At 42.0% G+C, this 26,534-nt stretch overlaps 1 protein-coding gene across 2 annotated transcripts in view; it reads right to left on the bottom strand.

The window, feature by feature from the left end:
• Positions 1 to 20,637, bottom strand: part of Zdhhc5 (zinc finger DHHC-type palmitoyltransferase 5) — a 29,677-nt gene extending 9,040 nt beyond the window's left edge. The window contains exons 1-4 of one of the 2 annotated variants that reach the window (XM_027422678.2): positions 20,497 to 20,637; positions 16,120 to 17,280; positions 8,046 to 8,167; positions 1,422 to 1,579 (exon numbers count right to left, since the gene is read on the bottom strand). In XM_027422678.2, the coding sequence (XP_027278479.1) occupies positions 1,422 to 1,579; positions 8,046 to 8,167; positions 16,120 to 16,223 (384 nt within the window). In that variant the 5' untranslated portion in view covers positions 16,224 to 17,280; positions 20,497 to 20,637. The remainder of the gene's footprint in view (positions 1 to 1,421; positions 1,580 to 8,045; positions 8,168 to 16,119; positions 17,281 to 20,496) is intronic. The other variant, XM_027422677.2, reaches the window with a different exon arrangement.
• Between the last annotated feature and the right edge of the window lie 5,897 nt (positions 20,638 to 26,534).

Raw genomic sequence — 26,534 nt, 5'->3', positions numbered from 1 at the left:
TGGCACTTCACGTGCAAATACACAAAACCTTTGAAGAAAAAAATAATTTAGGGGGTGCAAAGATGGCCTAGTCAAGAGCACTTGTGCTCTTGTAGGACCTGGGTTTGGGTCCCAGCACCCAATGTAGCTCACAACCAACCATCAGTAACTCTAGTTTTTTTGTGAGATAGTTAATTACACTGTGTAAAGATATGTCGCTGTGGGGCTGGAGAGATGGCTCAGAGGTTAAGAGCACTGACTGCTCTTCCAGAGGTCCTGAGTTCAATTCCCAGCAACCACATGGTGGCTCACAACTATCCATTATGAGATCTGGTGCCTTCTTCTGGTGTGCAGATATGTCGCTGTAATGTGTTTAATTAAAAAGCTAAATGGCCAATTAACTAGACAGGAGGTATAGGCAGGACTTCTGGGAACAGAGAGAACTCTGAGAAGAAGGAAGGGAGAGTGGGAGAGTCTCTAGCTAGATGCAAAAGCAGGACATGCAGAAGGAGAAGCAAAAGCCATAAAACACATGACAGCACACAGATTAATAGAAATGTGTTAATTTAATTTATAAGAGCTAGTTAGAAACAAACCTAAGCTAAGGCTGAGCTTTCATAATTAAAAACAAGTCTCCATGTTGTTTTTTTGTAAGTTGGTGGCCCAAAGAAAACTCCGTCCACACTAGCTCCATGGGATCTAATGTCACCTCCTGACCTCCTCAAGTACCAGGTACACACATACATAAAAACAAACTTTTTTTTTGGTTTTTCGAGACAGGGTTTCTCTGGGTAACTTTGGAGCCTATCCTGGCACTCACGCTGGAGACCAGGCTGGCCTGGAACTCACAGAGATCTGCCTGCCTCTACCTCCTGAGTGATGGGATTAAAGGCATGCGCCACCAACGCCCGGAGTAAAAACAAACTTTTTAAAAAGCTATTTTCGTAGTTCCAAGACAGCCTCCAAAGTTACAGAAAAACCAAACCAAACAAACAAACAAAAGCTATTTTTGTCAGGCAGCGGTAGCACACGAGTTTAATCCCAGCACTCGGGAGGCAGAGGCAGAGGCAGGCAGATCTCTGTGAGTTCGAAGCCAACCTGGTCTACATGAACTACATGGTCCAAAGCCACAGAGAAACCCTGTCTTGAAACACCCCCCCCCAAAAAAAAAAAACAAAAAAAAGAGAGCTGTCTAGATCTTCCAGAGGACCAAGGCTCAATTCCCCACATGGAGGCTCACAGCTGTTTATAACTTCATTTCCACAGATCTGACATCCTCAAAAGGCCTCCAATATGGACATAATACATGGACATACATGCAGGCAAAAATACCCATACACACAAAATGATAAAAATTCTAATAAAGAAAAAAGAAATCTATTCTACAGTAAGGAAAAAGACAACTTGAGATGAACACAGTCTTACCCATCCAGTGCTCTCACCTCCACACAGTTGTCACAGACACTGCAGTGGGAACATCTAGGAGGACGGTAAAAGCGGCAGGTGGCACACCATTTCATGCGCACCTGGATGCCCTTGATCTCCACTGTTTTGTAAAGTGGAGCTCGGAAATCATCTTCTTTGTCTTCATCCTCTTCAGCTTGAAAAAAGGGAAAAATCAACTTAAAAACAACTATGCCCAAACTATTGAGTACATAACTCCTTAAAACTTAGTGTGTGTGCATGTGCTGGAACCAAACTCAGGGTCTCTGCCAGAGCAATACATACTTTAACTACTGAGCAAACTCTCTAGCCCTAAAACCTAGCTTCTTAAGTACCTTAAGTACCTATTTCATAAATCCACAGCTCACATACTGCATGATTAAGAACAAAAGATTTTCTATATATATACCAAGTATGTACATTCTTGTTATATTAAAATTTTTTGTCAGGCAGTGGTGGCTCATTCATTTAATCGCAGCACTCGGGAGGCAAAGGCAGGCAGATCTCTGAGTTCAAGGCCAGCCTGGTCTGCATAGTGAGCTCCAGAACAGCCAGAGCTACACAGAGTAAACCTGTCTCAAAAAACAAACAAACAAACAAAAACCAAACCAAACCAAACAAACAAACAAAAAAGCATGCTGCCTAAGTGCTGAGGAGGCAAGAAAAAAATAGAAATATTTTCTTAATTTTATCATTATTTTGTGTGTATGTAAGTATAGGCACATGTGTGTGGAGGTTAGAGGCAACTTTTCAGGAGTTAGTTCTCTCTCTACACTGTGGGTTCCAGGGACTAAACTCAGATTTATTTTTATTTTATGTATATGAGTGTTTGTATGTATATGTACCACATGCATGCAGTGTCAACTGAGGCCAGAAGATGGCATCAGACCCCCGGAAGTACAGTTACAAACTTGTGAACCACTATGTGAGTCATGGGAATAAAACCTGTTCTCTTTAAGAATAGCCTGTGCTCTCACCCACTTAACCTCTGCAGCCCAAATAAGTATTTAAAAAAAAAAAAAAAAAAAAAAAAAACAAGAACATAAACAAAAAACAGGGCTGGAGAGATGGCTCACCAATTAAGAACACTGACTGCTCTTCCAGAAGACCCAGGTTCAAATCCCAGCACCCATATCTCAGCTAACAACTGTCTATAACTCCAAAATCTGACATTCTCACAGATATACCTGCAGGCAAAACATCGATGCACATGAAATAAAAAAGTATTAAAAAAAAAAACTGAACTTGTAAAATACATAAATTAAAAAATAGCAATCTGTTAATGAATACTGGTAACCTTCCCCAGTTCCTCCCACTTTTACAGTGATCCTGGCTACACGTGAATATTAAGTATCTTGTGAAAATGCATATTTTTAATTACTTTTGCTTTTATCTATATGTGTATTAAAATTCAGTAAAAATTTTATTTAGGGCTGGTGAGATAGCTCACCAGTAAAGGAACTGGCTGCTATGATTATCAACCTTCATTCGATTTCTGAGACTCACAAGGTGTAAGGAGAGAACCAATTCAACATATACAATACAGAATGTGTACCTGATCTACACACACAAAATTTAAGTAAAAAAAATGGTAAAGTGTTTTAAGTTATTTTTTTCAGACAGCAATTCTCTTGTAGCTCTCTCTGGCTGTCCTAGGATTCACCTTGTAGACCAGGCTGGCCTTGAACTCAGAGATCCGCCTGCCTCTGCCTCCATGAGTGCTGGGATTAAAGGCATGTGGCACTATGCCCCACATATAATTATTTTTAATTAAAATTTGTATTTGAATAAAAATTATGTTTTAAAAACCATGGCTTCTGCCTTTGAGACATTTACTATCTAATGGGTAAGGGAGCCTGGAAACTATTAATATGGTAAAATCAACTCTACATGCACTATGGGAAACAGTTTATTCTGTATAGAGTTCAAAAGAAAAGTGCTCAGAAAAGGCTAGGAGAGATGGCTCAGTGGTTAAGAGCACTGGCTGCTCTCCTCAAGGACCTGGGTTCAATTTCCAGCACCCACAGGGGTGAGCTGTCACAACTGTCTGTAGTTCCAGTTCCAGAGGATCTGACTCCCTCACATAGACATGTAGGCAGGCAAAACACCAATGCATATAAAATAAATAAATCATTTTAAAAAGTAATCAAAGGGAGACATACATATGCTTATTTTCCTTGGTTTACATATTATGAATGTATTTTAAAAGATAATTTATGTATCAAAATATATATAGTTACCTTTCTCCCACAAATCTCTTGCTCCACATGGTCTGCTCTATTAATTCCATTTTCGCCCCTACTGTTACTCAAGCTCTAATTTGCCTCTGCTCTGAGTTTTCAACTATCAGACACTATCCCATTTTGAAACTTAAAGGATATTATTTTCCCCCTCATAAACAGTGAACAATTTTTACTTTTATGATTAATGTAGGAAAATATGTGGGAAGGAAAAAAGTGACTATACAGGTATTATTAAAAATGAAGTTTTCGAACCAGTCATGGTAGTTCATGCCTTTAATCCTGGCACTCAGGAGGCAAAGGCAGGCAGGTCTTTGAGTTCAAGACCAGACTGAGTTCCAGGACAGCTTAGGATATCCAGAGAAACCCTGCCTCGAAAAACCAAAAATGGATGAATGGATGGAAAGGGAGAGGAGAGAGAGAGAGAGAGAGAGAGAGAGGGAAATGAAGTTTTTGGCCAGGCATGTGGATCCCTATGACTTCAAGCCAGCCTGCTCTACACAGCGAGTTCCAGAACAGAACAGCCAGGAGTTCCAGAACAGCCAGGGCTGTTGTTACACAGAGAAACACTGTCTCAGGAAAAAAAAAAAAAAATGTCGTTTTCAAGCTAGGCATGGATAATGAACACTTCTAATCCCAGCACACGTAGATTTCTTGTTCACCATGTACAAGGTATTGGATTCAAGTCCCAGAATGGAAGAAAAAAGACATCTTACTACTTTAGTAGATACATGTTATATATAAATAAGCCTAATAAATACATATATAAAATTATGGTTTCTTTGGAGTTTGTTCTTGACATATGGTCTCACTACATAGCCCTGGCTAGCATGAAACTACAGAAATCTGCCTGCCTCTGCCTCCCAAGAGCTAGGATTAAAGGTATGCAACTATGCCTAGCTCATATGCAAAACCTTCAAGGATGGAGCTTTGTGACAATTATTGTCTAACATGTGCAAGCCCCTGGATTTGATTCTCAGCAATGTAAGAAAACAAAACAAAACAAAAAACCTTTAAGATAAAGAGAATATGCCAAAATGTAAGTTCTCTCTGAGCTGGGTAGTGGTAGCACAAGCCTCTAGTCCCAGGATTTGGAAGGCAGAGGTAGGTGGATCTCTGTGAGTTTGAAGTCAGCCTCTGCTACAGAGGGCATTCAAGTAGAGCCAGGGCTATACAATGAAACCCTGTCTGGGGAAGGGGGGATCACATATGGTCACTACAGCTTTCCATAGAGTAAGCCACTGAATAACTGAAGAATGAACATTTAATGACTCAATAAAACAGTCTTCCTTAGTTTTGGGGACTCAAAGTGCCTCTGTCACAGAAATCTCAAATGATCAGTAACTGAGGCAGACTTTCAGAGCACAGTGACATTTAGGAAAACCTCTTCTCACTTGTTACCCCAAGCCCACTTAGAAAATTTACAGTTGTGAGGAAAATCATATGCCATTAGTAACAATCCTTATTAGCTCATGGTCTTTCTACCTCTTCCTCATGAAAGTTGATCCTCTAGTCTACTTTCCAAAGAAGAACCTACTCCATGAGACTTCCAGTATGCATTGGAAAGCATACTTCCAGCTTTTCCCATTCTTCAATTTAGGCTTCATCACATTCTCCTCTGGCTCTATTTCCTCAAACTACCAAGATGGTAGTCTTCTGTCTTATAAAAAGTTTGCTTCTTGGGGTCTGTACCAGGTTAGAGAAACCCACAGGAACAGTTGGCCTGAACAAGGGAGAGCACATCGACCCCAGATGCTGTCGGGGAGGCCAGTACAAGACTGATCCAGACCCCTGAACATCGATGTCAATAAGGAGGCCTCTGCACTGCAGGGAGTCTCTGGGTGGTGATTAGTATTTTTCCCTGGTGCAAGAAGGGATTTTGAGAGCCCATCCCACGTGAAGGGTTACACTCTGGCCCTGGACACATGGGGAAGGGCCCAGGACCAGCACAGGAAGATTTGGTGGACTTTGCAGAGCCCCCGTTAAGGGCCCGACCCTGTCTGGGGAGTGGTGGGTGGATGGGGTAAGAGGTAGGCTGGGGGTGGGGGAGGAGGGATGGGGGTGAGGTGAGGGAGAGGGAGAAGGGACTTACATGTGAAACAAGCTTGTTCCCTAACTAGAACTAATAAATAAATAAATAAATAAATAAATAAGAGTATTAAAAAAAAAGTTTGCTTCTCTCTTAAAATATTACACCATCTTCAGCCTTCTTTGCTTGCTTCTTAAAAGAGGAAATCTAATACTTGCTGACTCTGCTTCCTCATTTCCCTTTCATGGCCTTCAAACAACTGTAATTCAGCTGTATCTTTTCCTAATACAGACATAAATACACTACTTAACTATTGTTAAGATCAATTTTTCAGCTGGGTATAGTGACTCACACCTGTAAGTCTAGCACCCAGGAGGCTAATGAAAAATTCAAGGCCAACCTGGGCTACAGATTGAGACCCTGTTTAAAAATAAATTTTTATTTATTTTATTACTATTTATTTATTTATTTATTTGAGACAGGGTTCCTCTGTGGCTTTGGAGGCTGTCCTGGAACTTGCTCTTGTAGATCAGGCTGGTCTCGAACTCACAAGAGATCCACTTGCCTCTCCCACCCGAGAGCTGGGATTAAAGGGGTGAACCACCAACGCCTGGCTTAAAAGTTTTTAAAGAATCAATTCTAAGTAACCAAATGGGAGATTCTGAGTCACTATAGTAGCAGTAAGTCAGTTACCTGATGAGTTATCCTTAGCTTTTATTTTACTTTCTCCTCCTCCTTGTTCAGTCCCTCTTCAATGGCTCCTCTTTCTCCTATACTTAACAATAAAAATGGCAGAACTGACCAGGTCTTACTTCATGTCTTTCCTAACCTCACTCTACTTTCTCTAGATAATCTTACTCCTGCTGCTTCAAATACCATAGCTGCACACTCCTAAAACAAATTATTTAACTCTGATTCAATTGCCCACTGGGTACCTGTAACCAAGGAGTATCTCAAATTGACTATCTAGGTCTGAGAGTATAGCTCAGTGATAGAGTACTTGTCTAGGACCCTGGGATCAACCCCTAGCATGGAAAACAGAAAAAAGAAAAACAAATATACAGCTTATTTAACAATCAGTTTATAAAACCCATCATGCAATTTACCTCCCAAGTTCTGACCCTTGAAGCTACCACAATAAAACTATCCTCTGCCATCTAAGTCCTCCACAGGCCTAGCCTTGCTAACGCTGAGTTCAGACAGGATCAAGCATGTTCAGGATGGTGTAACAGCAGATCTTTTTTCACTTTGCTATGCCCCATTAAGCTGTCATAAATGATTGTTGAACCTGCTTCTGAGAAAGCTGGAAATCTGGTCTTGAATTCAAATTTTCATCTGGTTTATATTATTTATATTGCATTTGGCCAAAGCCAAAAGCTGTCTATACACTCTCAGAAGAATTATTTGTTGTAAATTAAAGACCCTTTGGTATCAAAGGAAGAAGCATATTTACCAGAGGCTTCCTGTAGAAAATAAAGTCCTTTACAACTTGGCTCTGGGTTTCCTTTCTGGTCTTAACATACACTGTACTCTCCCTCCAAGCTTGATGGCCTCACCATTCCATGGGCACAAGCTTCTGTGTACACTTCTTCTGGGTGAAACTGTCCTCCTCTCTCTCTTCCAGTCTTCTAGTTGATAAAGTCTTCTCACCCACTCTTAGCAGTGCTTCACTAATTTCTCTAGGCAACTATAACCGCACCCATGTCCATGTTCTTAAGAGAACTTTACCCATACTTCCACTGCAGTTTGCAACACACAGCTACAACTGTCTAATTCATAGTAAATACTACTGTACCTAACACCACTCAACCTCTAAATAAATGTCTGAGTATCAAAAATCAAAGATTTGACCCAAAGAAGCAGACCAAAGTCCCACCCTTAATCAAGATGCTATTTACAATTGACACCTGCTGAGAAAGAACAAAGTCAGTTTCTCCAATGGAGTGACACAGAGTATCAAGTCCAGAAGCAGTACTAGGCCAACACACAACAGATTCCATTTTTGTGTGTATGATCTTTGTTTAGGTTAATTTTGTTTTTCTGGTTTTCCTTTTTTGTTTTTCAGAGGGAAAGAATATGAAGTTGGGTGGGTACAGAGATGGGGAAGATCTTGGTGTTCAGGGAAGGAAAAGAATATGATCAAACTATAAAAAACCTTAAGTAATATTTAAATAATAAAAAAAGGTTTGACCCAAAGTGAACCAAATAACTATATACTATGTGATACATATTTCTTTAATAGTATCCCAGAATCCTAAGACCCTCCCTCCAAGCCCAAGATCAACTGTTATCTGCCGAAATAATTATTTTTAATGATGACAAAGAGCTTACATGAGAGTATAGAAAGATCTTACCTCGTGGGAAAATTCCTGGGTCCATAAAGGTGGCCATGCTGAAGTTGGCCAGCACAAAGAGAAACATAATCGCATTGTAGATGGGCACTGCAGGTGACACATCCAGGCTTAGCTCTGGACACCTGAAAACAATGAAGAAAATGAAGGGCTGCCTCTAACACTTTGACAAAAGCATAACTCTGCAGAGAGCAGGGCTTGCAATGCATCCTTATCTCCTTACAAACAGACACAAGAACTAGAGATTGACTGTATGATGAATAGCAGCTACACTCCTGTCTCTGGAGCAACTTAAGGTTTCTGGATCCATGTCCCACTGACCTGCACAATATCCCAAAGCATGTGGATACCACCTGCCTCTCTAGTTCCCCTTCCATCTTCACAGTTAGCTTTGAACCAATCTCTACTACCTTAGGTTTCTTTTTTTTTCTTTTTTTTCTTTTTTTTTTTGGTTCTCGAGACAAGGTTTCTCTCTGTAGCTTTGGAGCCTATCCTGGAACTCACTCTGGAGACCAGGCTGGCCTCGAACTCACAGAGATCCACCTGCCTCGGCCTCCCGAGTGCTGGGATTAAAGGCGTGTGCCACCAACGCCCGGCTACCTTAGGTTTCTCCACTGTCAGCTATCTAGAAACTAATTCTAATGGTTGAAAATTGAAAATAATAATAATGTTGGGTGTGGTAGCACATGCCTTTAGTCCCAGCACTCAAGGAGGCAGAGGCAAGTGGATCTCTGAGTTAGAGGCCAGCCTGGTCTGCACAGCGTGAGTTCCAAGACAGCCAGGCCTGTTACACAGAGAAACCCTGTCTTGAAAAACCAAAATAATAATAATACAGAAATAATAATAATAATAATAAGTATATAATATGTACATAATAATATGTGTATCATAACACCAACACTTGAAATGAGGAAAATACAATTGCTAGTTCAAGGTCAGTGTGGGCTCTACAGACAAAAACAATGTTCACCGCTGGGTGATGGTGGCGCATGCCTTTAGTCCCAGCACTCTAGAGGCAGAGGCAGGCGGATCTCTGTAAGTTCAAGACCAGCCTGGTCTACAGGAGCTAGTTCCAGGACAGCCTCCAAAGCCACAGAGAAACCCTGTCTCAAACAAAAACAAAACAATGTTTACTTTGGTAGCACGTAAAATAAAATTAGAATAATACATATTATTATGGCCTCTATGCAAGAATGACATATAAATCCCAACATCTAAAAATGGAGCAAAGAAGAAAAATTAGAGAATTTCAGAACAAAGTAATCCTCAATCCTTCAAGGGGGAAAAACCGGCCATACATATTCAGTATTCATAACATTCAAATCAAGGGGCATGCTTTAGATAGCACTTGGCAAGAAAAAGAAATGCTCATGTGAGTTCAGGTTCTTTCAGAATCTGATTCTTCATAGAGGGCTGCCCTTCTCTGCTGATTTCCCAGGAGTTCAAACTTCTGGTGTGAACCTTACTTTATCAGTAATATCTCCTGTTTCAGCTCTGAGAGAACTTCCTACTCACTCACTACAAGACAGTGGCTAAGTACCCTAATCTGCTTTGTGGCCCAGAATTTAATCTCCAGAATCAGGGCAGCATCTGTCCTTGTCCCTTTTACCCGGACAGTCAGAAGACACGAAGAGTCTGATGAAGGAAAGACAGGCCTACAATATTAAGACAACATTCAAGTCTGGAACGCTAATTCACAACAGTCAAGAAAGGTGGTCAGTTCCCATTCAAACTAAAAACACAACTCTAAGTGATGATCCAAGACAGTTTAGAAGCAGTGGGCTTCATAATAAAACATAAATAAAACAATGAAACACAAAAATTTTAGGACCACCATCTAGTTCTTCAAATTCAGCCATCCATTTAAAAATTTAAAGTAAATACTATTTACGTGTTAGGCGTTTCAGATAGTAAACATCAGTAAACTCATTGCTTCTCTTTATTGGGCTATACGCAATTGGGAACCAAAATAAAAGAGACAGATTTCAAAGTCAAAGCATCCTTTCAGCCACAGTTCCACGTGATTATCACACAAAGTCCTCTATGAAGCCTCTTTCTCTGTGAACTCTTTGGTTCAGAAAAGATGTTCTTATATCTTGGCATGAATTGGAGTAGATTTAAGAAGGAAGAGCCCCTGCAGGGCCCCACTGAGAAGCCTAGGTTTCTTAGGAGGGAAGGAGAGAAACTGAAAACCAGTCATCCAGGTCAGAGCCCCTCCCTGGTACTTAGCTGTCCCTTCAATTTCCGCCAGAGGAAGAAGAGAAAGGGTGACTCACTTCACTCCTACAGCCTGGAAGATAATTAGATGGGAGAAATAAGTTAAACCTTTAGAACACCGAGGTGCTTGTGACTTAAGGTCCTTAGAACTGGCCACCATAGCCCTCATCTCAGAGTTCAACCTAGGTCTTACTTTTCTCCCCACCCCCAACTGTTTCATTTTTTGAGACAGGGCCTCTTTGTGCAGCCTATTCTAGCCTGGAACTTACTATGTACCTTCACACTAACTTTGGAACTCCTAATATTCCTGCCTGCTTCCTGAGTTGTGACAGTATTACAGGCTGTACCACTATACCTAGCTCAGCTCTTCTTTAGATCCCTCCTTTTCTTCAGTTTCATTTCCAAACTAAACAAATCACCTAATTCCTTGTGTATCCTGCCAAACATCCCATCTCAACCTCTATCAGCACATCTCAGTGAAGTGTATAATCGTGGAACTGAGTCTATCTATTGCCAAATAAAGATTGTTCCCCAGTGGCAGAATGTCTAAGTGACTCAAATAATTCAACTTCATGAACAGTATCTTCTATTTCACAGTCTCACTGTTTCTAGCCTTAGGACTCTAGCTGAAGAGACAATCCACCTCTACAATCTGTAAGCAAGGCCTGTTTCTACTTTTTTTGAGAAAAAGCTTTCCATTGCTTTAGCACTATGCCAGATTCCAAGATGACCACCACAACTGGCCTGTTTGAATCGGTTGCTTTTGATGGAGAGAGATGCAACCAGAGAAGAAGTCAGAACTTGTCCTTAACTCTATAAGTAATAATCATAGACATAAGAAGTTTAGGGAGTGGCTGCAGCCCAGAAGGCTGACTCACTGATGGGATTCCCAGACATAAACCACTCCAGGTAGAACAGGTTCTTCTGCCCACCCACTCATTATGCCTATTTCCAATGCCAAGTAAAAAGGGAAGTGGGGGTTTCACTATATACTCTCCTGAAATCCTGTTCCCTAGCATTTCTAACACTTTGTATTACTTAAAAAAAGAAAAGAAAAAAAGTTAAATTCCTAGAAAGAAAAAGTTAATCAAGAAGTTTTAGATTCTAATCCTGTCTCAATTCACAGGAAATGCTTAAGCTTGCTACTTCAGTTGCATAATACACACATGAAAATGAAGGAGAATGTCTGAAAAGATGCTAAAATTTGGGGGTAAAGAGGGGATTGTTCTTTGTCTTTGAGACAGGTTCTCATTATGTGGACCAAGTTGTTTTCTTACTCAGAGATCCATCTGACTCTGCCTCCCAAATGCTAAAATTAAAGACACATGACATGCTCTGCTACTAAAGTTCTTTTTATACTAGCATGTGTAACATTGAGGTTTTACTAAATATAAAGACACAAGGAACCATTATCACTGTCATCAATTATCACTTCAGCTCCACTTTCATGCTTAATCTGACCTCACCCCCATCTGAGGCAGTAGAGATTCAAGGACACTTAAACTCAACGAACTAAACTCCTAAAGAACAGGACCATGCATTCCACCCAAACCTAACATTGCTGCTTGAGCATTTGTTGAGAATGCTGGAATGAACGCCCCATTTCCTGCCTAGAATTTCATCGAGGAATGCTTTCTTCAAGATTCCATGGGAAAACAATTTGTACTCTGACAGGTTCATAGGTTTCTCTTAAAACACGTGCTTTTTTGTTATTCAGTACCCTGTGATTTCCAGCAACTAAGCCATGTATGCTATAGGACCTGGGCATTTATTCCTGGATGAGGAAAACCATGTGGGAAGGAAAGGAACAACCACTACTCAACCTGCCAGATCACGAGGCTGTTCCCACTCAAATCAGGTGCTAACACCTCCACAGGTATGAAAGGGAAAAAAAAAAAAAGCCACAGAGGTTGCCTAATTCTGTGGACATAAAAGTTGGAAGGGACCTAAGGCAGAAACTAAAAGGAAGTGAGCTATACCATGGATATAGGACACTGGAAAGGCCGTCGGGATTTCTAACCTATTTTTTTATTCTACCAAAACCAGAGAATCCCCCTACCTCTTCTCCCCAATTTAAGCAGCAGAAAATTGAGACTCTGTACTAGAGGACTTTAGAGAAGATCAATTTAGAGATTCGAAAGGGTGCTGCCAGTAGCTCTGAGATCTCAGGCACCTCAGGAAGGTTAACAGGAAACACCAAGTAACTGGACTTATTTAAATTAGTCTCATTTGAATCACAACATTTCCACTGTTTGTTTTATGTACTGAGATTCCATGTAAGATGCCATCCAGAAAAGTTCACACATCTGAAATAAACTGCTCCAGTTCAACTTCTTTGTAGATAGAAAAGAAAAACTGGGATCCAGAAACATTAACAAAGTACCAAACTCAGTCTCCTGACCTCCAAAGCCAGGCATGGTAACACCCACCTTTAATCCCAATACTTGGGAGGCAAAGGCAGGTAGATCTCTACGAATCCGAGGTAAGCCTGGTCTACACAATGAGTTCCAGACTAACCAGGGATACATAGTGAGAATTTGTGTTACAAAGCAAAACAAAAGCATAAAAAGGAGCTGGCTATGGTGGTGAATGCCATTAGTCCCAGCGCTCATAAGGGAGAGGAAAGCACATCTCTGTGAGTTCGAGGCCAGTCTGGTCTACAGAGTATGTTCCAGGACAGCCTCCAAAAGCTACAGAGAAACACTTTCTTGAAAAGCTGACAACAAAAAAGTATTAAACTACGACAGGTGGGACCCAGATGTATTATCTTAGATGCAAATTCTAGTACCCAACCAGGAAAAGGTGTGTTACCTTAAGCAGATACTCTCCTACCCAAACAGAGAAGAGAGAAACGAATTAAGGCAAGATGCTCACCGCCTGTTTGGCTTTAGTACTGAACAAATGTACTGAAGTCGATGAGGAGGATCAGCTCTAGGTAGACCCTCAACTACTCTTTGCAGACTTCTCTGGGGCAGAAAAGCATCATTATTTCTTTGATGACCAGACCTAACTGGTAATTTCTGCTCATAGCTTTCCCTACTTAACAAAGAAGCATGGAGGGTAAATTGTTTGTAATTAGTTGAAGCCTACATGCCTCCACTAATTATGTCTGCCAGCTGAAAGGAACTCTTCCTCCTGCTCCCATTCCTCCAGGTCCCAAAGTAACTATCACCTGGGACCTACAGTGATGTAAGAGCCACTTGTAACCTAGTGAAAAGAACAGGAGGGTGACAGAGCAGTTACAGATTTATGGCCCCACAGAAGTAGGTTCAAAAAGAGCCTTCTTTATCTCTCCACTTGAAACCATGAACTCTTTTTCACATGGCATATAGTTTTAAACAGTGTTTTCCAAGGAATTGAATCTCAAAGGGAAGGGATGCACAAAAGGACCATTCTTAAGGACAGTGGTGCCTCAGAAATGTGCTTATAGAGCAGACACCAGTCAGACAGAAAAGAGATAGGACTTTCAGAGGTAGTAAGAGCCAGATGATGGGGATACAGAGCAGCCCAGTGATTAAAGCAACTCTTATTCTTCCATAAGACCTAAGTTGAATTCCACATAGCATACAACCTCCTGTAACTCCAGTTCCAAGGTATCCAACACCCTTTCTTGGCCTCTTAGGGTACCAAACCCAGCTAGGTGATAAAGTAAAATCAACCAAGTGTGTATGACTCCATAGGATGGACAAATGAGACTTTGGTAATAAACAGGAGCCCAGAAATTTAACCTGTAGAAATTAATGGTAGAGGAATCTCACCTATGATTTGAGACTCTTAAATTTGTATTAGACACAGAAATTCCAAATATAGTCAATAACATCCTCTATTTTTTCCCCAAACTAAGGATGTGGTTTAGTGTTAAAAACACTCATCTACCATGCACAAGACCCTGGAGTCAATCGCCAGGACCACCAAAAAAAAAAAAAAAAAGCCACACAACTTTTTGCTACAGATGACACAACATAAAGAGGGACCCAACTCAACTGGCACCAAAGAATGAAGAAGTATTAAAAAAAAAAAAAAAGGACAGAAAAAGTAGGTCAAATAACATCAACTATCAGTAAGACAATGCCTGTCAGGACAATTCTTTGTGGGCAAACTGGTATAACAAGCCAAGCACTTCAATGGTTCCAGATTAACAAATTAATAGGGGTTCTGCATGTATTAGCTCAACGACAGTTTGAAAGAGAAAAACCACTTATTTCTCTGCATACTTTAGCTACTATAAGAGCTTGACCGCCCCCCCCCCCAATAGCTTGACTCCCAAAGGGAAACAAATGTTCCCATAAGGTAGGTCTAAAGGTATTAACCTGATCCAGTTACATATCTCTCCTGACCCAGCACAAATGCTACTAAAGCACAAAGATAGACTAAATTTTTTGATTCTGCTTACACCAAAAGAGCAAAAATCAAAACACATTCTGACAATGAAGACACATTCCTCCTTTTGCTACTCATCAAGAACAGACTAAGAGTTACACAGGAAAAAAAGAATGAAAATGAAGATCTTGGTACCCTGATCACCTCAAAAGGTGCAACTTGAATGTTAACTCAATGACTCAAGAGTATAAAACTCAGAAGGCTGGTATAGACTCATAAATTTCTAACAGAAAACATACTTGCTAGGTGGACACAGCTATACAGAGGACAGGAGAAGGGAAAATCAGTCTCTTCCAGTAAAACAAGCGTATAAACAGTCTTAAGATCCTAACTAGAAGGCCGGCGGTGGTGGCACACGCCTTTAGTCCCAGCACTCGGGAGGCAGAGACAGTGGGATATCTGTGAGCTCAAGGCCAGCCTGTTCTACAAGAGCTAGTTCTAGGACAGCCTACAAAACCACAAAGAAACCTTGTCTCAAACCCCACCCCAAAAAAAGATCCTAACTAGAAAGGTTGGGACCCTAGGTTATAAGTGAGATATCTTTGAATGCCAACTACCTTTCCCATCAGAATGAAGGAGCACAAGAACTCCCATTCCTTTTGGTGGGAACTAATACAAATGTCTCTTCTAGTATTTTCTTCCTAAATAAAGCCCTCTCGTTCCCAGTATTTTTTCCATCTCCAGGCCTTACCTCTTAGACGTATAGAGAAAAGCATCTGGGTACTATATACCAAAACTGTCTCATTAGCATATCTTAAATCAGTTCTCACAGTGCTCAGAAGGCTAAGGCAGAAGGATCATGGGTTTAAGGCCAGCTTGGGCTCTGAGGCAAGAGCCTTTCTCAAAATTCTCAAATCTCAAAACCAATTCTGGCATAGCAAGCCAATGGTGTCACACACCTTTAATCTCAGGCAGATCTCTGTGAGCTCGAGGTCAGCCACAAAATAACAACAAAAAAGGACAACAGAACTTTCCTTCCACAGTCTCTAACCTATGCGGAGATATCCCAGGTGTGACTGATTGCTATTTGAAAAGACCTAAGTCAGCAAAGCCTGGTGATCCCAGCACTTGAGAGGCAGAGACAGGAGATTCTATGTAAGTTCATGGCCAGCCTGGTCTACATAGCAAGTTCTAGGACAGCCAAGGCTCTGTAGAGAGGCCCGACTCAAAAAAGCCAGAAAGAAAAAAACAAAAACAAAGATTTAAGTCTAATCTAGTTCTCTTTCTTTCATTTAAACTTCAGGCCTCACTGAAAGTATTTTCCTACTTCCTTCCTAGTTTATATCACCTGTGGTAGAACTAGATAGAAAACCATGAAAACATCTATGATTCCAAAAGACAGGAAGCAGAGGAAGGTAGAAAAACACCAACAAAGTAAAGGACAGGCAGCTATTGGCCTTCCAAATACTAAGAAAAAAAAAGTCTTCACCCATGGCATGACCCTCCCACCCCCAAATGCCACTGCTGGGAGAAAACTCACGTAAAGGCAAAGAAGAGTGTTGTAGCTCCCACTAGAAATATGGCGGCTGCTGAGACCGGTACATACTTGCTGGGTTTGAACCTCTTTCCAGACTCTGCGGGCATGTTGGAGCTCTGATGGAAGATGTGCCCTGCCGCATAGCCCAGGCCCACACAGCGGCAGAACAGACAAGAAAATGGGATGAGGGAAACAGAGAGGAAAGAAACTGGGGAAAACAGAAAATGCAAAATTATCACCCTTCCCCCTCCCAAACAAAAATAAAGGTCAAAAGATCTCAAATGAAGGAAAGCACATGGGAGGGGGAAAGGTGATTTCAAATGATTAATAACCACCTCCCCAGAATAAAGCAGAAAAGGAGATTAAGAAGCACAGTGTGTACAATTTAAAACTTGAAGACAAACAGTAGGCTGTATGCATGCAAACAGCTGCAGGTGGAAAACATGGAGAGCCAAGCAGATCAAGGAATAGCTCATGGATGGAGGCAGGTCTTCAAAAGAAATGAAGGAAAGAATATGGGGGACAGGAAGCTTTAACTCTTCTGAGGAGATACAAGTGCCCCTCCACAACACCACACTTTCACCAAATATGAGCAGCACCTAAGAGGTGTGCACTGGGTTTCTATTTTAATCCAAGAAGGAACCTGGGGCCCCTTCTAGCTTTAAAGAGAAGCTGATTTTTTCTACTGCAGTCCTTGTCCCTTTTTGGCGGTCTTCTCAATACCACCACTCTCACACCTTGACTTCACCAGGGCTGGCGTCTGGCAATAGTAACTGAATTTTATTTTTATTTCTCTCTTGATGGCCAAAGCTGGACAACTGCTGTTACAGGGGTGAGTTGTAAATCCTTTTCTTTGAAGGGGATGAAAAACAGGCAGCAGTATTGTCCACTTTCAATCTCTTCTTGTTATTCCCAAGCCCTCTAAGGGCTCCCTTTCCCAGAAAGTTCATGAAAAACTAAAAGGAAATTTAAAATCCTTGAAGCCATGTTCTTTCCAATAAGCAGAATAAGATGAAGTCAATTTCACCTGATGATACTTTAAAAGATTACTGTAGATAAAGTTCCAAAGCTGTTCCTGTTTCCAGGTTAGTCAATGTCTCTGATCTTTTGTCTTCAATCTTGGGCTTCCTGGATGCAGAGTTCAACTGGGATATGGTGCTTTACCTGGAGAAAACCAAATATCTTTATCAGAGAAATTCTTTCATGTTATTTCTTAAGAACCCCAAGGCTAAAGCCCCACAGGCAACTATTAAAAAGTACCTTTTGAAAGAAAGACTATTTTCCACTTCTATGTATGTCAGAAAGAAAAATACATTCAGAGTCCTTCACCTTTTTAAGGGCTATGCTGTTTAGAAGGGGGAAAACCTAGTTTTATCTGACTTAAGGTCATCCAAGGACTAGCTCTCATGAGCCCATCACTCCTGACAAAAGTGCAGTAACAACACACACAAAGAATACAAAAATCTAAAAGCAAACAAGGGCACAGAAGTGAAACAGATATTTCTCTTTGGACAAAGAGAATATTTATTCCCACAATGAAGAAAGGAAGCTTAAAAATAGGACAGCAACTATCATTTCCTTTTTGTGTGTCTCTTTCTATGCTTATGCCCTTTAGTGACATCAAATAAGCAGTTCAAGTTTTGGCTTTGTAATCATTTATGAAGGGTCCAGGGTAAGAAACTATCTTGCACTAAAAGGCGAAATATTCTCTATAAAAAGCTGAGTCCAGAACAGGAATTGGTCCTTTTCTTCCAAATTCAATAGTTTTTAATTCCTAACACAGGCCTATTATGAGGTAAACTAAGCTGCTAATAATCCAATATGATTAGAGTAGCAATTATTTCTGTTGATCACAGTAACAAAACAACACAAGCACCTTAATTTTATAGGATGCTTTTCATCTGGTGATCTCAAAGCACTTTACTCGCATTATCTGGTGACAGAGTCCTTATCCTATTTTGTAAAATTGAAGGCTAGAGATGCCTGAAGCCATTCCACTGAATCACTTGGGTAGCCAGGTTCAGAACCCAAGAGTTTAATTGCTGACATAAACCCTTTCTACCACACTACATGCCTAATGATAACCTGGAATCTACAGACCAAGATTTTTGCTTAAGTTAGAATTTTAAGTGAATGCAGTGCTATTCCCCAAGTAGTATACTATTTGATACAAATAGCAGCTATTAAAAACATCAAAAGATCCACATACAGAAATACAAATGTGTCTTGGGATTTATAATTTCTTCTCTTATCTAAGACATAGAAGGCAAAGGATCCTGCTACAGTCACCACTCAGGAATGGTGGTGAACACCTTTAATCTCAGTACTCAGGAGGCAGAGGCAGGTGGATCGCTCCAAAGTACCCTAGTATGTATGGTTTCCAGGCCAACCAGAACCACATAGTGAGACTTAGTCCCCCGTTCATGCCCCTCCCCGCAAAAAAAAAGTCAGGGAGGTTGGGGAAGCAGGCAAAAAACATCAGAACGAAGAGCCAAAGATTGTAATAAGTTTTTACGGTCCTAAAAACTAGATCCTATTTAGTCCTAATTTTGTGATTATGTCTATTTGCTAAATTTAGGACTAAGTATCATTATTAAATGGAAAAAGCAAATTTCGTGATCTGTAGACAATACTATTAAAGCAAATGTTTCCCCAAAAAGTCCAGAGATTAAAGAAGGAAAATCACATTACTTAAAATTTATGTAAAGTTAGTTTATCAGTTTGAATCCTGTACTATTGCAGATCACATTTATGACAGAATAAAAGCCATAAAGACTAATACTGCCATGGTACAGCAGTTATGGAAGGCCATGCAATTTTGGAACCACATACTGAGATATAAATAAGACCATCATCTGAAATGTTAGAATATTAGAAGCGACAAGATAAAATAATTGATTGGGTATAAATAACAACGCACCACATCCCAGCAAAGGGCTGTGGTGCAGAAAGAGAAGACATGAAACCGGAAGAGTGAGTGTGGTTCATCAGTCACACTCTGGTGGATCCACACCAGGATCAGCAAAGTGTACAAGAATGTGTATGACACACGCTGACAGAATGGAGTAAAAATATTTATGTATAAAACAAATACAGAGCTGGGTGTGGCGGCCCACACCTTTAATCCCAGCACTCTGGAAGCAGAGGCAGGCAGACTTCTGTTGAGTTAGAGGTCAGCTTGGTCTACAATGTGATTTCCAGTACAGCCGAGGCTATGTAGAGAAATCCTGTCTCAAATCAACAACAAAAAAATCTTGTAAAATACACAATTTAGGATATTCAGTTTGAAGGCTTTAGTAAGATTTATTATAAGTAGTTCCTTAGGAGCAGTGCCACTGACAGCACATGCATTATTATGTGCTGTCAATACATTAAACTTGAATATATCCTAATGGAGATGCCATATAGAATAATGCACACAATCTATAAGGTAAAGACCCAAACCAAAGTTTAAAAGCTTATTATCATCACAGACTGAGGTAGGTACCCAAGTATCTGTCGATGGAATTCTTACAAACATTAGGTGAATTTATATGTGACAATGAGCAGAAGAGATCTGTCTGATACAGAGCAGACACACACTGGGATAAAAGGATGGAGATGCAAACCTACGATTATCCTGGACAAGACGACATTAACCAGGAAGTAAACCTAAGACCACAAAAATTGGTCTGCAATGTAACAAGTATCTGATTCTACGACTACTTCTAATAACTTTAGTCACTTTCTAGCTTCTCATTTTAGTGGTTTCATTTGGCCAACTGGTTAAGGAACTTTAGACCTATGAATAGACTCCTACAGACAGATAAAATATTGTCAAACACATTCAAGCTCCACTTGTAAGAAGTACAAAGTACTTAAGGCATGGAGCACCTAGCTGGTGGGGGTAGGGAGAAGCAGCAAACTGATGGGAGGAAGAACAGGTAACCACAGGACGAAGCTCTAGCCAAAATAAGTATCAGCGAAGTGTGGGGCAAGAGGCCTGAGCCACCGAGCAGCTAAAGGGGGAACAGGACTCAGTCCCCACCCGGCAGCTGGAGTAAGGAGAGTCAACACTGGGGGCAGAGCTGGCAACCCCTGAGCCAGAAAACACGGAATCCACCGAGCAGGGCCCGCCGGCGCTGAGAGAATCGCGGGCCGGGGACGGAAGGGGCGGCGGCTCCGCACCTGGGCAGCCCGGCACCAACCGGTTCCAAGCCCCGGTGGTCGTGGCTCTCTGGACTCTGCGACCGACAGTTTCGGGGCCCATGGAGCCCGAGTAGGTGTAGGGCCCTAACCTCCTCCCCTCCGCGGTCCCCCTTCCCTAAAGGTCACTCTCCCCTCCCACCTCACTAGCCCGGCACTTCCGGTTCCGCAGGGGCCAGCGTCCCCGGTACTCACCCCCGGCGCGGTGCCCGTCACCGCCGCCGTCGTTGTCGCCGCCGTCGTTGTCGCCACCGCCTCCCAGCAGTGCCGTCTGGCCTCTGAGAGGCAGCGCGCGGCCCCGCACGCTCCACGCCCGCCCCGCCGCCGCGCGCTCCGCCGGCCGACGCTCGCCTCCGAGCCGGCGCGCGGCCGTTGCCCTCAGCTTAGGGTCTCTAGCCCTCGCGGCGTTCCCATTGGCTCCCCGGCGCGGGCGCGGGCGACGTCTCTCGCGGGGCACGTTCTTCTCATTCATGCGGCTCGCGCCGCCGCGCCCGCCCCCGTTCACTCTTCCATTCACCCCCTGCCCCCGCCCCCACGCCGCTCCCGGGCGTGCGCGCGACCGCCGGCGACCGCGGCGACCTCGCCTTCTGATTGGCTGCAGGGGCACGGCGCCGCAAACACGTAGTGACGCGGGAGCGCGCCCGTTAGGCCGTCGTGTCTGGCTGATGGCCGGGAAAGGGGCGTGAGGAACTGCGCAGGGTTGGGAACGAGGAAATGGGCAGGCGAGATCTTTCTCTCCCTTTGTCTGCTTTCCTGTTCTTAGTGTATCGAAGAAGAACTCTTAAGAAAAAAGTTCTACGTAAGTACCGAAAATATTATAAAAAAAAAACCAAGCAGGTGCTCTTTCTTAGTCCATCAACCTCCTCCGAGTTAGCATGGTACAGTCCTGACAAGCATCTACGCTAGCCAATCACTGGTAGGCCTTTCCGGCTTCCTTCCTTACCTCTTCATTCATTGGTCAATCGTGTGAGGACTACCTAGGACAATCCCCCCTCTTTTTTTTTTTTTTCCTTTTTTTTTTTTTTTTTTTTTAAGGGGAGAAACTTTATTTAAAACAATCTGTCGGCGTGAAGTCTTCTGTGGGGCAAGTTCTCATACCCCGGCAGAATTCCTGACTGGTGGCATGGCCTGGCTATGGCTCACACATGGAAGGAGGAGACGGCAGAGATAGTAGTACAGCAATGTAAAGCGAGAGCCCTGCCAACTTGGCTAGGTTAGATGAAAGAGCGCGGCTGCCGGCTCTCAACTATAGTGCCCAAGGAGGAAGTGAAGCCTTAGGAGTGCGCGCTGTGCCGGGGGTAGACACCACGACTACACAAGGGATGGGCGCCTTGACCTCTCCCAATTTGAGAAAACAGGCTGAAAAGAAAAAGCTTTCTAGAACAGCTCTTGTCCCTGGCGAGCTGCTGGCCAACTCTCCGTAGATCGCGGCACTACATTTTGCCCTAATTAGCCCGAGACAGCTGTGGACCCTGTAGCTTTGCCATAGGGCTCTCCTCTTACAGCTTCAGGCCATCTCTCGTTTGCAAAGCAGCTCTGTTATATAACAGCCCTTCAAAAAGGTGTCCCACCTGCCACTTCCCTGAAGCCAAGGTCTCTCATGTGTCCAGTGTGATTTCCAAGTTCTGTCATTGTCTCCTCGAGTTGACTTCAAGTATTGCTGATTTAACTTTGACACTTTAGCCTTAGGCAGTAAGTTAGTGCAAACATCTCCCCTTTGTTCTTTAGAGTCTAGTCTGTTTCCTTCTCTGACATGGCATATATTATCATTTGTACTCCATTTTTACTACTGGCTTCAATCCAGCATTTATTACAACCGATTCGAGTTTATATTGACCACTTTAAAAATCTTTAGCTATATGAAAGATAATTTGAAGATATTAGATGAAGTTTCAATATTTACCCTACCAAGTATATTCTACCTATAAAACAATGTTTCCTTAAGATGAGTCGAATTTCATTTACTTTTCTTGGATTTTAAACCTTTATTTTCACTGCTTCACAAGTTAAGCATTTTTATCTTCCTACTTTTTAAAGTAGGAAGTGTGTGTGTGTGTGTGTGTGTGTGTGTGTGTGTGTGTGTGTGTGTGTGTAAGAGAGAGAAAGAAGGGTGGAGGTTAGAGCTTTCAGGTATTGGTTCTATCTTGACTTCCAGATATGAAGCTCAGGTAGTCAGGCTTGCCAAGCAAGCATTTTCACCCACTGACCCATCCTGCCAGCTCAGTTTTTCTACTCAGAACCTGTGTGAACAATTATGTCTCTTGGCCAGACAGCACTAAATGGAAAAAGCATTCCACCATCCAACCAGAGGTACTGAATACCTCAGGGTCACTAGGGACATTAGACTACTGGATTGTCAAGCTCAGTTTTAGCTGGATAAGCACTAACAGAAGCATAATCACTGTCCCAAGGATTAACAAAGATTCTATTTTCCTTTCCTTAGGATCACAAAATGTGTACCCCAGAAAGAATGTTTAATAGGGTAGAACACAAAAACTTCTGGAAAACAGTCCAGAGTAAAACACACTAAAACAGCCAGGAAGTGGTGACACACACCTTTAATCTCAGCACTCAGGAGTCAGAGGCAGGCTGATCTTTGTGAGTTTGAGGACAGCCTGGTCTACAGGTGAGCTCCAGGACAGTAAAGGCTACACAGAGAAACCCTGTCTCAAAAAGAAAAAAAAATAGACTAAAACAATATATTTTTTATATACTTGAAATAAATTTCTTTGACAAGTAATACCTGGTGCTTTCTCTAGTGTCGATTATCTATGCTTTTTCAAATTCCCTTCACTTGAATTTTCACATGCCTATATATGGTAAACCAGTGTCAGACTTCAACTTAGCAAGAAGAATGCCTTCCTTCAGCCGTATAACAAGCAGTGCATTTTTTTTTAATGTCTTCATGTTAAAATACTATCTTTACTCCTTATCCTCATGAAATATCTTTTGGAGCTGGGGGTAAAGCTCACTGACAGAATTTGGGCTTAGCATTTGCAAGGCCCTGGGTTGGATCCTTGGCATACCTGACAAATGTAAGCTTTTGTTAAAGACACAGTCTTTCTCTTTGTTATCTAGATTCTATGCCTTTCACTGCATTTTTGCTTATTTATTTTTGTGAGGTAGAAGAGGCATACTCATGACACAGAACATGTATGGAGGTCAGGGGACAATTTGTGGGTGTCAGTTTTCTACAGACTCATGTTTGGCAACAAGTGCCTTTTCCTGCTAAAAAACATCTTGCCAGCCCTCCACCCTCTTTCTTAACAAAGCTTCTTGAAAGACAAGTCTGCATCTAACTTCCTGGAAGTATTTCAGTGAGGCTTCCATCCCACCATTCCAAGACTACACTTTTTAAGGCCAGTTTTTTGTTTTTGTTTTTATTTTTGGTTTTACGAGACAGGGTTTCTCTGTGGCTTTTGGAGGCTGTCCTGGAACTAGCTCTTGTAGACCAGGCTGGTCTCAAACTCACAGAGATCTGCCTGCCTCTGCCTCCCAAGTGCTGGGATTAAAGGCGTGTGCCACCAACGCCCGGCCTTAAGGCCAGTTTTGAATCACATCAATGCTTTAGGATCCATAGTGAAGTTTCCTTTGTTAGTTCCCATTATGCTTCAATTCTGTCCCCACCTCCCACCTGTTTTTTTTTTTTTTTTTCCCCCAGGGCTGAAAATGGAATCCAAAGCCTTCTGCCTGTTAAGCAAAAGCTGTACCACTAGAACTACATCCTAAACCCATTTGGCCTCTTAATTCCATCCTTTGTTCCTCATTTTCATTTTCAAAGCACCTAAATTACTAAATTACATTGCTTAAAATACTTTCTGTATGTTGGGGGATATTTCGTCACATTGTGAATCCCGAGTTTGCATTTGCATTAATTAAATAAAGTTAATCTTGGGTCAGGAGGTTGAGTTAGCAACTGGTTGACAGAAAGTAACCATAGAGCATCAGAGGGCATCTGGAAGAGACAGAGAGACTCACTAGTAGAAGGGAGGGGTTTTGAGTGGTGCAGCTTTGATTTAGTTGAACAGGACAGGCTTTTGGGAGACATCAGCAAGGAGAGAAAGTTAGCTAGTTGCTACTTAACCTCTCTGAGCCAGCAGGTTTTCATTCCAGCCTTTGAATCTCAGAGTCTTATTTATAAATAGAACGACAGAGAATTAGTCAAGCCAGGCTTGGTGGCGCACACCTTTAAACCCAGCACTTGGGAGGCAGAGGCAGTTGGATCTCTGTGAGTTCCAGGCCAGCCTGGGTCTCCAGAGTGAGTGTCAGGATAGGCTCCAAAGCTACACAGAGAAACCCTGTCTCGAAAAACCAAAGAGAGAGAGAGAGAGAGAGGGAGAGAGAGAGAGAGAGAGAGAGAGAGAGAGAGAGAGAGAGAGAGAGAGAGAATTAATGCTACCTTTAGCAGCTAAGACAGGGCCAGTGCCTTTGGAAGCAAAATTCCTGACTGCTTCCAGAGAAACAGATAACTGGAGTCACAATTTCTGGCTAAAATAGCAGTAGACTGAGGCACAGCCATTGTGCTGAAGATAAAACATCTGTATTTAAAGTTCAATGGCTGCCATGAACTTTCAGCCCTAACCTTTTCTAAGGCTCCAGATGCTGTCTATGCTTTACCTCCAGATGGATGAATAATGGCTCAGATTTCAACAATGCCAAAACTCAATTGCTAGTCCCTTACTCATTTCTTTAGTTTTCCCACATCTGCAACCCCAGCACTTCGGAGGGCTTAATAGGAGAATCTCAAGTTGGAGACCAACTTGGGCTACACTCCAACTGGTGAGATAGCTCAAATTAGTAGGTAAACAAAGATGCTTGATTCCTCAAGCCTGGTGACCTGAATTCTATCCTTCAAACCCACATAAAGGTGGAGAGGACGGACACCCCTCCATAGGTTGTCCTCTGACCTCCACACATGTGCTGTGGCAAGTATTCCACAAACATATATAATGCATATAGATACTGATACAAAGAAATATATAATAAAAATTTAAGGGGCCCGAGAGATGGCTCAGTGGTTAAGAGCACTGGCTGCTCTTCCAGAGAATGCAGGTTCAATTCCCAGTACCCACATGACAGCTCACAACTGTCTTAACTCCAGTTCCAGGGGAATCTGAAACCCTCACACAGACATACATTCAGGCAAAACACCAATACATATAAAATATGAATAAATAAATAATTTTAAAATGTTTCTTTAATATTTTTTAAAAAATTATGGGGCTGGTGAGGTGGCTCAGCAGTTAAAAGCACTGGCTGCTCTTCCAGAGGTTCTGAGTTTAATTTCCAGCAACTACATGGTGGCTCACAACCATCTATAATAGGATCTGATGCCCTCTTCTGGCATTCACGTATACTTGCATTCATAAATAAGATATGAATTTTTAAAAAAATTATATAAGCCAGCCATGGTGGAACATGTAACTCCAGCACTTATATTGTAGAGGAAGACTATATGCTGTGTACTGAGTTTGAGAGTAATCCCTGTCCCTAAAGTGCACACATACACACTCAGCAGTCAAGAGTACTTATTTACCAAAAAAGGAAAAAAATAATAGTCCAGGTGTAATGGCATATGTCTTGAATTCCAGCACTTGGAAGGCAGAGGCAGGCAGATCTCTGAGTTGGAGGCCAGCCTGGTCTACAGAGCAGATTCCAGGACAGCCATACACAGAGAAACTCTGTCTCAAAAAAAAAAAAAAGAGCACTTGTTACTCTTTCGAAAGATAGGATTTGGTTCCCAGTACCCACAAAGCAATTCATAGGCTAAACTCCAGGGATCTGATTTCCTAGTCTGGCCTCCCCAGTCACTATGCATGCATGTGGTACATATACACAGGCAAAATATTCATACACATAAAATTTAAAGCACACACACACACACCACAAATTATCATCCTTGATTCCATTTTATTTATTTATTTATTGGTTTTTCAAGACAGGGTTTCTCCTGGAACTCACTCTGTAGACCAGGGTGGCCTTGAACTCACAGAGAGCAGTCTGCTTCTGCCTCCCAAGTTGAGATTAGATTCCATTTTCTTTTCCTTATCACTTTTATCAACAAGTCCTGTCCATTTTACTTTTAAAACATCCCAAAGCACAGATGATAACACTCCCCATCCCCTTCTCTGCAGCCCACATCCTGTCCCCCACCAATTCACACCTTGATACTGACACCAGAACATCCCATTTGTTCCCTGGCTTCTCCAGAGGCTTGCCCTCTGTAATCAACT

This window comes from Cricetulus griseus, chromosome 6, assembly GCF_003668045.3.
Source record: "Cricetulus griseus strain 17A/GY chromosome 6, alternate assembly CriGri-PICRH-1.0, whole genome shotgun sequence".
In the NCBI taxonomy this organism is placed as follows: Eukaryota; Metazoa; Chordata; class Mammalia; order Rodentia; family Cricetidae; genus Cricetulus; species Cricetulus griseus.
The sequence above is the reverse complement of the archived record's forward strand: the minus strand, read 5'-3'. Positions and strand labels throughout refer to the sequence as shown.